This window comes from Cynocephalus volans, chromosome 8 (assembly GCF_027409185.1).
Source record: "Cynocephalus volans isolate mCynVol1 chromosome 8, mCynVol1.pri, whole genome shotgun sequence".
NCBI classification, from domain to species: domain Eukaryota; kingdom Metazoa; phylum Chordata; class Mammalia; order Dermoptera; family Cynocephalidae; genus Cynocephalus; species Cynocephalus volans.
Window position 1 is genome coordinate 88435717 of NC_084467.1, and position 14983 is coordinate 88450699.

General features: G+C 38.5%; 1 protein-coding gene across 7 annotated transcripts in view; it reads left to right on the forward strand.

Moving 5' to 3' along the window:
• Nucleotides 1-14983, forward strand: part of CDC14A (cell division cycle 14A) — a 159722-nt gene that overhangs the window by 19822 nt on the left and 124917 nt on the right. For 5 of the 7 annotated variants that reach the window (XM_063104365.1, XM_063104369.1, XM_063104364.1 and 2 more), the window contains exon 3: nt 6338-6413. In XM_063104365.1, coding sequence (XP_062960435.1) covers nt 6338-6413 — 76 coding nt within the window. Of the gene's footprint in view, nt 1-6337; nt 6414-12293; nt 12362-14983 lie in introns of those variants that run through there. The other 2 variants (XM_063104366.1, XM_063104368.1) reach the window with 1 other exon arrangement.

The window sequence follows — 14983 nt, forward strand, 5'->3', positions numbered from 1 at the left end:
CTCCAATTCTTTGAATTTCTTTTCTGTAAAAACAAGAAATAATATTATTTCAGCTATTTACACTTATTGAATAGAAGACAGATTGATTTTCACTTAATAATTCATAAATTTCATTCTACTCATTGACCTATAATTTATCAGCCTTGCTAGAGGAAATTTACAAAATAAATGGAGAGATTCATTTGTTTGTTCATTCATTCATTTGGAGATGAAGCTGAGGGTTCTCTGAAATAATAAAATAATATATCTATGTTTTTCCCTTCCCAGATTGGACCAGAATACTCTTTCCATTATCCAAGACAAAATGGGGGCCCTTGCTTGGCTGTGGCTCTAAGCTTATCTCTGCCGTTTCTTTCTCTTTTTCACTGTCCCCCGGTTGACAACCTTCCATTTCTCTTCTACTCTGAGCCCAGTTTTCTTCATTCTGTTTTTGTTCCAAGTTGCCTACATATTTTATACTTTAGCACGTTTGACTCACTTCAATCGATTATCAATCCATTTTTTATTTTGTTATTTCTCTCTAGCTATTAGTCTGGATTATAAATGTGTTTACATTTTCTCCCACCTCTGGTGAGGAAGATTCTTATAAAGAAGCATGTTGTTGGAAGTTCTCTTCTTTATTTGAGGTATTTTGTTATACCAAGTTAGTGATAACTCAGTACTGCGTGAGCAACTATGACCGTTTTTCAGTGACCTTGACATTTCCAGATATGTATTAGGTAGTTAAAAAATAATATACACGTAAAACTATATTATTATTATTATTTTTTTTTTTGTCGTTTTCGTGACCGGCACTCAGCCAGTGAGTGCACCGGCCATTCCTATATAGGATCCGAACCCGCGGCGGGAGCGTTGCCACGCTCCCAGCGCCGCACTCTCCCGAGTGTGCCACGGGCTCAGCCCAAAACTATATTATTATAAATACATCAATATTAATATAAACATAAACATTATAGGGAAAGGATATATCCAGTTACCTCAAGACAGAGTTTGTTGGCTGTATTTATCTGTGACAATTCTGACTTTTGAAGGCTTAGTCAAAATTACTCTTGGCTGTATAAAGTTTTTAAAAAAAAATTAATTGCTATTAGTTTTTACATTCTAAGATGTTGTGGAGCAGTTGGGGGGAGGGAGACAGGAAAGAGGGGTGGGAGGGAGTGTGGGAGGAGGAGGAAGGAGGGAGGGGGCGTGGTTGAGGCCTGTGGCACAACCCTCATGCCAGCAGGGGAGCCTGGGGCACTTCTGGAGGCTGCCTGGTGGTTGTTGCAGGGCCGGATGCAGATGTTGGGGGGCGTGGCTAAGGCCCTTGGCCCTCCCCCCACCCTGGTGTGGTAGCCCAGGGGGCTTCTGGTCCTTCCAGGTTTTATAGGTGTCCTATGGTGGTGTTAGATCTTTACTGGTTAATATCAGAACTTTGTCTCTAGTCTGTGGGTATTTTGTTTTTTCTTTCAGTTCTGTGAAAGATTATTATTCGCTGTTCCCACCCCTTAAACTCTGCACTGGAACTAATGTGTTGTCCTTTGCTTACTTCTAAAATGGGGGAATTTCCTGTAGGGACCAGCACTTGAGCCCTGTGGTTGAGCTACATTGCTGCTTTGCCGCTGATTCCCTGGGGAAGGCTTTTTGACAGCTCAGGTTTTAATTGTTGACCTTGTAAGTACTTCTGGGTCTCGTGAGGTCTGGTACACCCAGGTTGTGTGTAAACTCTGGTCTGGGCCTGAGTCTTTTCATGAAACTGCAGTTCTATATTCCTGACCAATCTCCACTGAGTGGCCCTACGCTGATTGGGGGGTGGATCAGCTGTGCATGCTGTGCCCCAGTGTTTCCCCAGTGGGCCTGTCTCCCCCAACCCCTGCACTCCAAACATTTCCCATGGGATGGGCCCTGTGCCAGTCCCTTGCAATGACTCCCTGGTCCCTGAGTGGCTCCTTTCTTCAGTTGTCTGTGGCCTCTCATTCCTATGTGTGTCCATGGGAACACTGTTAGTGGTCTTGCTGTCCTGGGGGCCACCAAGGCCCTCTTCTCCCCTGCCGCCTCCAAGCAACTTCATCCGAAGGGCACAGCTGCGACTCTTGCCAGCTCCTGCTCCGTGTGCTCACCAGGGCCAGGCTTGAAGTGGTCAGGGCTCAAAATGGTCAGAGTGGTCCTTTTTCTCATCGTGGCTTCTCCTGCCTCCATGAGCTCCGTAGTTCTCTCCTTCTCTTCCCCTGAGCTCTAGCGGCTCCAGCTGGGCAGTTGTTGCTTTTTAATAGTTGTAAATTTGTTGATTGTGGGAGAGGGGGACTCTGGGGACCATCTATTCTGCCATCTTGACTGGAAGTTCTGGCTGTGCAAAGTTTTTGACTTAATTTCTTAGTGTAACTTAAAGCCCATCCCTCTTTTTGTGTGGTACCAAGGCTGGCCTGTTGAGCTTCAATATAGTATGGGGTGGGAAGTCCTCTGGGTTAAGATTGCTCATTTTTTTTCCACCCTTAACTTGGGCTGTGGCCAAGAAAGAGGCGTAACTTCTTAATTGCAGCCATCTTTGGATAGCAACACGTCATTTTGAGGGACTGTAAAGGAGAGTGGGGACTAGATCCTCTCCTGTTTTTCCATTCACTCCTGTTCTAGGTCCCAAACTGGCTTTTTGGAAATATGACCCCCTTGAATAAAAGGGGATAAAAATTATCAGGGTCTAATACCACTGTTGGGAAATATGTGTGCCCTTGAAGGGGGAGGATTTTATTTATTTATTTTTAAATTTTATTTTGTCGATATACATTGTGGCTGATTATTGCTCCCCATCACCGAAACCTCCCTCCCTCCTCCCTCTCCCCCCTCCCCCCCAACAATGTCCTTTCTGTTTGCTTGTTGTGTCAACTTCAAGTAATTGTAATTGTTATGTCTTCTTCTCCCCCTCTGTTTTTTTTTTTTTTTGTGTGTGTGTGTGTGAATTTATATATTAATTTTTAGCTCCCACCAATCAGTGAGAACATGTGGTATTTCTCTTTCTGTGCCTGACTCGTTTCACTTAATATAATTCTCTCAAGGTCCATCCATGTTGTTGCAAATGGCAGTATTTCATTCGTTTTTATAGCTGAGTAGTATTCCATTGTGTAGATATACCATGTTTTCCGTATCCACTCATCTGATGATGGACATTTGGGCTGGTTCCAACTCTTGGCTATTGTAAAGAGTGCTGCGATGAACAGTGGGGAACAGGTATACCTACGACTTGATGATTTCCATTCCTCTGGGAAGGGGGAGGATTTTAATGGTGTTCAGGCATTTTATCTATACCTCATTCATGGTACTTGGCAATTTCTCTAGTGTTTTATAGTTATTTTTGTTCCTATCTTATCTTTTCATCTTGATCAGTAGTGTCCATCAGCACACAACATTGTCCAACCTGTAGCCCTTAGCTAAGGGCTACAGAATTGGCTTTTGAACATATCTCAAGTGATGGGAGAACTGAATTTTTAATTTATTTAACTTTAATTTAAATTTAAATAGTCATGGCGAGTGGCTACCATGGTGGAGAGAGCAGATCAACTTAAGGACAAGGTCTATATTTGATTTACTTTTTCCTGTGTTATTAGAGCATACCAATTTATTTTTCTGGTGTTTGGTGAAATAGGTCTATTTGTTAACTATAGTGCTTCTAAAAGTACATGTGGCTAAGCTGACCTTATCAGCTTTGAGTTTGAGACTGAAGTTGGCCTGTAATGTATGAAACTTGAATTCTTTGTGCCTTTCAAAAATTTGTTCAAAGTGAGTTTAAAACGCTGAAATAACCATAACTAAGAATAACAAATTTATCTTAAAATTCTACAAGTGTCGATATTCACGTTCAAGTAGAAAAGAACAAGGTATGTTAGTCAAAAGCATTGCTTCCAATAATCCAAGAACAAGGAAATCTCTGTTACAGAAATAGGGTTGCCTTAATCAATGCTGGTAGGTACAGATTTGTATGCTCTTTCATTTTGTTTCTTTTGAGTGGGTTTTTATTGACTTGGCAGTAACTAGGTTATGGGTATAGTTCATTTTTTTTTTTTTTTTTAAAAGATGACCAGTAAGGGGATCTTAACCCTTGACTTGGTGTTGTCAGCACCACACTCTCCCATGAGAACTAACCAGCCATCCCTATATGGGGATCCGAACCCGCGGCCTTGGTGTTATCAGCACCACACTCTCCTGAGTGAGCCACGGCCCGAGGTATAGTTCATTTTGGATTCATGGGTTTTTTGTTTATATTTATAGAACACTGGGAACTTTAGAAATAAATCAAGAACTTTATTTTAAATCTTTGCAAGTTTCTTTCTTTCTTTTTTTGGCGACTTTGTATTCTACTTCTCATAAAGTCTTTGTACAGGGACAGATAGTTTTGGTGTTACCTGGAATATAAATTCCAAAATACTACCAACTTGCTTAACATAGATAAAAATATACAAGTTCAGTATTTACTTATCTAAGGCAAGTGGCTATTTGCAGATTTGATGTAGTGTAAAACATATTTATGACAGTGTAATTTGGGTGGCAGAAAAAAATTAAATCAATGACTTCCTCAAAATACAAATCGTTTGGGTGATGGATTTTTTTTTTTTTTTTTTTTTGATCACTGGCTGGTATGGGGATCTGAACCCCTGACCTTGGTGTTATCAGCACCATGCTCTCCCAAGTGAGCCACAGGCCTGCCCTTGGGGATGGATTTTTGGAAACTTGTTGGTATTTAGTAAAGGTGTGGTCTAAGCTAAATTAAATTTAGAGCATTAATGAGACATCTATTCATAATGAAGACTCATTTGCTGAAGTTTAATATTATGAGTAGGGTATTCTTTTGAGCTTATTTTGAGCTATTATATGTCCAAAGATATATGTATCTTTGGACATATAATGTACAAGATACAGTTTCTGACTGAGAGGTTTACACTGTAGTTGAGCAGGTAGGATCTACACTTAAAAAGATAACTCACAGCATGTGGTAATTTGTGTAGTGAGCCAGAAGAATGGCTCAGATGGTAAGTTTTGGGAACTTTGGGTTAGTGTTTCCTAAGAGTGATTGGAAAGGCTTCATGGAGAGGGCAGGATTTGAACCAGATTTTGGGGTAGCTATTGTGTAGCAGAAAGAGAAAAGGACAGCACTCAAGGCAAGGAGGCCAATGTGAGCAGAGGCTTGGGTTGAGAATAGGTGTGGATTATTTGGGAATAAGGAATGGACATGTTTGTTGGAATCATGATTCCATATGGGATCTGTTAGGAGATAAGGTCAACCTGGAAGCTAGGGGCATGTTGCACAGGACTTTGCTTGCTGGGCCAAGGAATTATTCTGAAGGCAGTAAGGAGTCATTAAACATTTTTGAATAGTAGGAGGATATGTGAGAAATTAAATTTTATGAAAATTAATCTCTATAGTGGAATACAGGATGATTGGGAAGGGGAGAGAGAATTTAAACAGTACAAGTGTGAGATGAAGAAGATCTGGACTTCTGTTGCTAAAGTGGGAATAGAAAAGGAAAGGATGAATTAGAATAGTAGCTTATTTGATATGTAAGGGTTAAGTTAATATTTATATGTTGTCCTCTTGTGATTGAGAGGTTTCATGCCTGAGTGACTGGAAGAAGCAAGATGATTTTTAGTCTGGACGACTGATTTGAAGGAGAGTTGGGTTGAGTTTTACACATTCTGAGTTCCAGGTGATGAAGGGGCCTGTAGTTGGTGGGTCCAGCAGGTAGCTAAAGATGAGGAACACTGATGCTGGGTCTCAGGTGGAGATATATCTTTTCCATAGGGTCATAAGTTAAATTCATGACAGTGGGTGAGAGATCTACAAATTGATGACTGTATTTATAAGGGATGGAGAAAGGGAGAGGAGTGAGGGTGTCTAATAATAAAAAAAGTTTAAGGAGAAAAAAGACCACTGGATTTAAGATACTTGAGAATCGAGAGCAATGTTTGATTGGAATAGCTGGAATTGGAACCCAGAGTATAGAGCTTTATAACTAAGTAGATCATAAAGAAATAAAAGGATGTATAGGCCCTGAGCATGTTATTTTGGTTCTTTCTTTGTCTTCTTTTCAATACTTTTAATAAAATGTACTGGCAGAAGATGAAAGGAGGTGGAACTCAAACCTCTTCAACTAGCTCCCTGTTAAGAAACTGGCTGGAATAACTGGAGGGGACTACTAGGGTGAAACTATTAGTTATTTGAATTACCATGAACCAGATTTGTTACATAATGACTCTTACTCCTGAAGATAGTTGAATTTCGATTGCAAGTTTAATGAAATTAAAAATGAGCAGCGATGTCACTGTAAATTATACTTCTACTAAATACTACTTTTTTTTTTTAAAATCTCAGTTTCTATGCAGATTTTGGACCTCTGAATTTGGCAATGGTGTACAGATACTGCTGTAAACTAAACAAGAAACTAAAAGTGAGTATTGTGGTGATGTTTATATTTTTGTATTAAAACTTTTGAAATGTGAAATCTGCCCAATGGCATTGCTGCGCACATACCATTTAGTCAGGTAATCTTGATCTTTGGAAATTTCTGTAGTAGTTCACCTAGATGTTGAAATTGATCCTCTTGATTACCCCACAAAAGGGCATGTTAATCTCTTTCATTTTTCAGGATGAATTGCAATATGATCTGAATGAGGTCATTGGAATAGTGATCTAAGAAAGAAAGTACAAATCTTTTTAGGTTGTTGTTATTAAGTCTTTATCAAATTTTCTTCTAGGATAATTTTTCTGAAACCTTCAGATCTGCTTCTAGACATTGTTACTGTTTAACGAAAGGGCTCATCATGGCTGGAGCTCTGGAGCATAACTGTTTTCTGTCTGGTCAAGTTTGAAATTTTTGTGTATTTCTTGACTGTCATCTCTGTAGAGTTAACAACCACATGAAATTGATGAACTTATAGTGATAGAGCAAGCACTTTACCTGATACGACAGAATTTGGATCATACACTCAGTGTTCATCTGTATTTTCTACTTTACGTGAGGATCTGGTTTAATTTTCTGTGCTTACATGTGGATTTTGGCATCTGGCTTTTTTTTTTTTTCTCTTAAACTGTAAGCATGTGAGAAAAAGTGACATCTGTATTCCTAGTTTTGGTTAACTTATTTCATCACATGGAAAGCAATATTTATCTTTTTCTTTCAATTTCTAAATCAAGATTGTGTTAGTCTGTTTCTGCTGCTTAGAACAGAATACTTGAAACTGGGTAATTTATGAATAAATGAAATATATTTCTTACAGTTTTGGAGGCTATGATGTCCCCAGCCCCGGGGGCACATCTGGTGAGGGCCTTCTTCTGGGTGTAACTCTCTGTAGGGCCTCAGAGCAACACAGGGTACCACATGGTGAGAAAGGCAAGAACTTTCTCATGTGCTCCTTATAAAGCCACCAGTCCACACCCATGGTAATTCATTACTCCATAAATGTATTAATCCATTCACCTCTCAAAGGCCCCACCTTTCAGATATCATAATTGGATTTCCCACCCTCTTAACACTATTGCAGTGGAGATCAAGTTTCCAACACATGAACTTTTGGGGGACACATTTGACCTATGGCAAAGATCTTGAATATTTCAGTTTGGAAGGCAACGTACTATATAGCCTGCCCTTAAGGATAACCACCAAATTATAATGCTTAGGTATTTTATTCTTTCTCCTGGGTAAAATGTTACTGTTTTTACATGGTATAGTGCCTCGTACATATTAGTTAATTATGTGATTAATTAGCTAATTATTGATTAATTAGTTAATTAATAATTATGTGATTAATTAACTAATTATTATTAAGTGATTATCTTTTGATTTGATTGTTTTTCATTGAACTTACGTGTAAAAGGCAGTCTGAATTTTCTGTAGAATATGTTGTGTATTTATGAATTTACAAATTTTTGCCATTGATCTCAAAGTGCTAAATGGTCATGAAATGGGATTGAAGAGTGATCTTTTTAGTCAGTAGTCAAATAACATAAAATCTGTTGCGCTCAACTTTTCTACTTGAAAAGATTTAAGATATATGTGAATTCTTTTAACTAAAATGGATCTACGCTTTTCAGGAAGGGAACTACTGCCTGTAGTTTAGAAAATAAAGTTAAAATTTTTGCACTTATCAAGGAAGCAAATAATATCCCTTTTATATAAAATGAACTTTTAATGGCTGAATTAACAATATTAAAAAATAATTGAAGTTCATGTCTTCCTTCTGAGGACCTAGGAGTTTCTTTGCTTTATTAGTCATGTTAGTATGTACTTGGGTATTATTACGAACTGGGTATTATTATTAATAACCTGGGACCTGTGCACTATCTGGAATGACCAAAGAGAAAAGAATCATAATTAGGAAAATAAAATCACTGGTCTGATTCTTTGTTCTACTTATTCGCAATTGCACAAGAGTGGATGGATTGAATTAAGACTGTCTTTTCTGTTATATTCTATACTGGACATGTGGGTAAGTATATATATAGGCTTGTTTTGATTTGCTTTCATTTACAAAGCTATCTTTCTTTTTTTTTTATTTTAAAAATAGATGACCGGTAAGGGGATCTTAACCCTTGACTTGGTGTTGTCAGCACCACGCTCTCCTACGTGAGCCACAGGCTGGCCTTACAAAGCTATCTTTCAACATTATGAAAATTTAATAAAGTTTAGACCACCCACTTGGTTTCATTGCAGTGATCAGGTAATCTCTTAGATGCCTGGAATGACATCTTTGCTTTAGTACAATTAGTGGGCACTCTATTACTTTCTTAAGGATTGCATTTTCAAAACTCAAATGTTAGTAAGGCATGGGTTATCTTAATGAAGCATGCCACCTAGAATCTCTGTATTAGGAGAAAAAGATTTACTTTACCAATCCAAAGCTGCAATTGCTTTAGCCTTGTGGAATCTCAGTTTCTTCATCTGTAGGAAATATATAAATAGGAATTATAGAGTGCTCACACGGTGCTGGTTAGGATTGTATTAGAGAATACAAAGAGCTTTGTAAATTTTAAGGTCCTACGCAAAGTGAACTTACTAATGTAATATTTGTGAGTTCTGATAGGAAAACAACAAAGACAGTTCTTCCACGAAATTTATGAACACCCTCTTTTCAGCCTTAGAGCTGTCTCTTCCATACGGGGAAGCTGTCCAATATAATTTTAGGACTCTAAATAACCATTTAGTCAAGACTCAGAAAGGGAGGCTCGGGAGAGGTGGGTGACTTGTCCAAGGCTGCAAGGTGAAGTCAGGGCCAGGTTTTGTGGCTCTTGACCGCATCGTTCACGTTCTTCTCTCCGTCTTCAGTGGTAACTGCAGCCTCTGGTTTACAGCCTTCCATGCTCACTGGCGGCATTGCCTGGACTACTTGACTGTGTTGTCTGACGCTGGCTTTGAGGCTCCTCTGCCTCTTCTACTCCCGTGACTATTACTGCCATTCCCGCTGCTTCACTTCCAGAAACCCAGACTCCAGGCACTCCCTCTTGGAATAGAGCCTTCTTGTTACGTGCCTTCCACATTCTGTCTCTCATCCTCCTGGGATCCTTAGACCTTCAGTCTCCCAATTCTCAGTGCATCACACCCAGCTGATGTCTCTTGCCTGCAGCCCACAGGCACTCACTTCAGTAAGGTCCTGGGTACTTGCTTCCATCCCTTTTGCCTTGCTCGCCTTGCCAGCTCCCCCACTTGGCGTCTTCCCAGTGGATGATTTCATGCACTAATTTACTGGGAACTGTGGTACCCCGCTTCTCCCAGCCTTGCACTTTACCCTGCACCGCACCAACTGTTCTTGCATTTGCTCGGACGCCCAGTCTGACTGGAATGCCCTTTCCCTCTGGCTTGATAATTCCTCTTCTTTAAGACCTCTGTTCAGGCACCACCCTCTAGGAAGCCTCTCCTTTCCCTTCTGGGTTGGACTGGGTTGGAGGTGGCTCGCTCTTTTTCCCATAATTCTCTGTACAGATCTCTATTGTTGAAGAATTATAATTACCTGTTTGCGCCTGTCTTTCTCACCAGACCATGAGCTCCTGGAGGATGGGGGCATGCCATGTATCTTTCTGTCCCCAGTGCCCAGCACAGGGTCACCAAAAACACAGAACCTTCTATTGACCTTGTCATGATCCCCTTAACTTGCAGATCCCCTTTTATCCCTTTGCCTCCAGAGGTTTCAGAATAGCCTGCCTGCGGCATGTTTACATCCTCCCCATACACTGATTGCTTAATCCTTTGCTACCTAACTTTTGCCTTTCCTATTCTACTGACACTGTTCTAGTGACATCTTAACACTGTCTGATGGCATTTGCTTGGTCCTCAAACTCCTTTACTTCTCCGAATAATTTGGCACTATTTTAACCAGTAACTTTGGCTTAAAATTCTTCTGTGTGATATCCTAATTTCTTTAGGCACGTTTTATTTTCTAGTTTGGAAATTTTTATTCCTCCCAGTAAAGCTTTTATGATCTCCCCGCCCTCTATTCGATGCTTTATGTAGATAGGTAATATTTTGTGCACTCTATTCCAAGCCCAAATTTCTCATTTTTATATGTCAAAAGGTGTTTTTTCAAGTTGATTATCTGAAGTGGTGATTTATTGCTATTTTTTGTGTTTGTATGCATTCTATTCCCAGTGGTCTTAGTTGTAGTTATGTTGATTAGAATGGAAAATTATCCGTCAAAGATCTGCTTAGATTAAAAATCCAAAAACAAAAACCAATATCACCAACAAAAAACCTGCTGCTTATTATTTTAAACTGTACTTTAAAAAATTTTAAATACTAAGAATTATGAAGTAATATGTTGCTGTTTGCTATTTCTTGTTAATAATTACCGTGATAGGGGAAGCAATCAAAAGAGGAGAGATTTATTGAAGTAAGAACAATTTGTAAAACTGTGTATGTTATTTAATGTAAAATGTAATCAGTGATTGATAGGCTAGAACAGTAAGTATTAATCTGACATTTCAGGGGATCCATGAACTCCTGAAATTATATGTTATTTTGTTGTATTTACATTTTTCTTCTGAGAGGATTCGTAGCTTTTTATCAGATTCTCAAAGGGATTCTTGGCACAGACAATGTTAAGAACACTGGGCTAGAATATAAGGGCTTCTAAAAGAGAAAACTGTAGTGACAAAAGACAAAATTGTAGTATTTTTTAAAAACAGGATACCTTCTCCAAACTTAAATCAGTTAAAAAAACCTTTCAATGACTACTTTAATAATATGAAAGCTTTATAAACATAATATGATTGAACTGTCTTTTCTGAAAGTAGTCAATATAGTTTTAATTACTGATTTTACTTTTACTCAGAGAAAAATGAAATCCCAGCTTGGAGAAAAAACATCTAAAGAGTATCACTGAGAAAAGGGGACATTTTCTAGGGCAGTGATTTTTTTTTTTTAATACCTGCTGTTTATGAATCAACAAGACAATTACAGTAATCTTGAGGACTGTTTCAAAAAGGATTAAAAAGATATTCACAGAAATGTAATTTTAAATTTACAAAACATTCCACATAGCCCTTTCAGGGTAAAAGGAGAAGGTGGGGGGTGGCCATCATGAAATGAACAATTGTACTGAAGTACTGAGAGTACCTGGCAGATGGTGGGGCTCAGGGAATGTCCTTGTTGCTGAATGAATCAGTGCAGTAATCCTATCCTGGAAACAGGCACCTGCCACCGTATCAGGTGGTTGTATACAAGAACTCTTTTGAAATAATGATCAGACCACCTTCTTATTATAACTACAAAGACATGTTGAGTTTCATGCAGTTCTCTTCTGTTTCAGGTTCATGGGCTTTGGGGGAAGAAAAGCAAGCTACATTCTGGAGATAGTTGATGTAGTTAAAGAGGTACTGGGGACTCTAAGGCAGTGTTGACTCACATGGGAGTGAGCATACACGGAGATTCCAAGGCATAGACCTCTTATGCCTATTCAGGAATCCTCAGGCAAGAATAACCCCATTTATAGAGAATCCCTATGTGTCTTCAACTATATTAGCATGATCAAATAATCTTTATGAGCAACTTTTCTCTGACATTTTGACTTCTACTTTAATCAAATGTGCCATTTCATTAATGAAATGTATTGGGTTTGAAACAAAATTGACCGTACAGTGGACATCTTTTATTTTATTTTTTAAAAGAAACTATTCAACCTATTTTATCTTAGCTCTAAATAAAAACATAAACCATATTTTGTTTTGTACAGCCAAAGAAAATTTTCAAGAATATCCCTTTCCTGGGAAAGTTGGAGGTAAAACATGTACAGGTCATGGCTGCTCACAGGAAGTCCTGTCCATTTTATCGCTTTTGCAGTGAGATGACCACTGATTGCTGTGGAGATGCTGATTGCTGCGGCCATTACTGGGCTAGCCTGGTCTCCTGTAAGAGAATGATGCCTTGATCACCATAGTCTCTGTGCTGCAGTCTACTTAATCTGCAGAGCTTGCTTGTTTAGGGAAGTGCATGGGCCCTATTTCTTATTAAAGAGCATATTATGCAGGCTGCACTAATATCTTCCTTACTCAATCAGACTGATTCATACAGCTTAACTAAATACAGGGTTCTAACCAAATGACTTGATTTTAAGCATGGCAAACAATTTTATGGAAAGGCTACTTAAAATCTATTTCTTTAAATTGGCCATTAACTCTTTTTTTTAATTTTTAAATTTTTAGCTTTGAGCTTAATTGTATCACATTTTATTATTGAATGGTTAGGTAGTTTATGGTCTCCTGACATAGTCTGACCAAGTGCATGATCTATGCATGTTACCATAATCAAAGGATAGCCTGGGCTATTTGTTATTTGTATAACATGTCATCATTTTCTTCCCTCTCTGAATTGCCATGGCTCATTTTTCCTAAGGAGTCATCCCGCTAGAATGCATCCTTTCACGTAGCTTTCCTTTTCAAGATAGAAAATGTCTGTCTGGGATCAATAATCTCAGTTTGTGTTGCTCTACCATAGCAGTCATTGTACTTTGGTTTATAAGTAACATCAAATATTTATATGATGTATTACACACAGGGGTAAAACTGATTCTCAGGTAAACAATACAGGTCTGGAAATTTCTATAGATTTGATTATATTAATTGATAGATATTCAGTAATAAATCCCATCTTTTATGGACTATATTTTACTTTGTTAAATGAAAATTTTTCACCTTTTTAGATTGTATGTGTAGTTAGGATTGTTTCATTGGTCCTTGTGTGCTGTGCATGCATCCCTGTGAGGTTATTCTCTTCTGTTTGTGATAAGCCTTGGTCAATATCTTGCATTAAATATTCATTAGATTGTGAGCGTGTATGAGGCTAGAGACTGGGGTTCCCCTCCCCTTGTCACCACATCACCCAGCAAAGTGTTTCACACACAACAGACGCTCAATTCATGTTTAAAGAACCAATAGAACTTTCTCAGCCACAGATTCAGCAAATTGGTCACTTATGGGCAGCATTCAATCCACAGACATGTTTTGTTGGGCATGAATGCTGTTTTAAGAAATTTGAATTCATAGTCAACATCTGCAATTTATGAAAACTTCCACAAAATTCTGGATCTTTGGCTTCTTTTAAATTTTGCAGTATCTGACAATTCTGGGCCCAGATTCCTCTGTGGGAGCAGCAGGTTGGAGCTAAGTATGCTTTGGATAGAGAATGCTCTCCTAGTTTGCCAGTGGGTCCACTTCAAATTCTTGGCCCCTGAGAGCATCTGAATTTGGAACCTCTGGACTAATGCCATTTAAAGGCAGCTTCATTACAGAATCATTAAAGAAACTTGTTCCTAAGGTGTTATCACCTGGAATGCACAAATTTACAAATTGTGATAACACTTTCTCGGAGGAATCTGGGGAAATGTGTTTTTTTGTAACATTCTTCTAAAAGGCATATGGCATGATTTGGAGTTCCTTTATAGGAGAATTTAAAGTTCTTTTGGGGCTCCTTGATCAAGTGGACAGTGTTTTAGGATACATATAAAACATTTCCAGGGGTGGGACCAGTCATGTTTTTATGGAGCTCTCCTCCAATTTTAGCAATATCTTAGAGTAGTGGATTTCAATGTGTGATCCCTGGACCAGTAGTGTCAGCATTACCAGGGAACCTGCTAAAAATGCAAATTTTCAGGCCCTGTCCCACTGCATTGAACTCTGGGGATGGGGCCTAGCAATCTGTATTTTACTAAGCCCTCCGGGTGATTCCGAACCAGTCTCTTAAGAGGATGAAGTGTAATACAATAATATAATAATAAAATATAATTTAGATTTAGATTTAGTTTGTTTTTTGTTTCTGAAAAATTTTAGTAATGTTGACTAATTCAACTTAAGAATTATTTAAATTATAAACCATGAAACTTGCTATGGCATCATAATTGAGATTTACATAAATTATCTAGCTCAGTGAGGGAGTTCTAGGTTTTTCCCACCTACAGCACTTGCTGTGTAAATGTTCACCTCAAACCCCTTCTGTGTCCTGGTTTATGTTCTCCCGATAAAACATAGTATACTGATTATACTTCAGCCTTGCCCAGGACCTCTAATTTGCGAGAGTCTCTGTGTCTCTATAAACCGGACCCCTCTGGCACTGTTCCTATTGCTTTGGGAAATGGTGGACCAATAAATGTTAGCTGTTGTTGTTGGTGTTATTATAGATGGCTGGCTGTGTCCACTTAGGTTAAGAAGGTTCAGGAAACTATACACTCCAGTTTCAAGATAGAAATCTAAAATATAAGATGAATAGTAGCTGAAGATTATGATTTGTAATGTGTCATGTACAGCCTCACTTCAAAGAAGGAAAATAGTCCAGAGGTCTTAGTATTCTTTCTGTGACATCCTCTCCTTTATATTTAAGATTGTACTCATTTGATTCCTAAATTTACTTTGCAATTGTACACTGTATTTTTGTGATCGCTGAGCTTCTATGTAAAGCAAAAAGAATCCATAATAGAGTGGATAGATAGCTTACTGAAAACCGGAGGTTGTGATGTACCTTTGTGAATGCTGTCCATG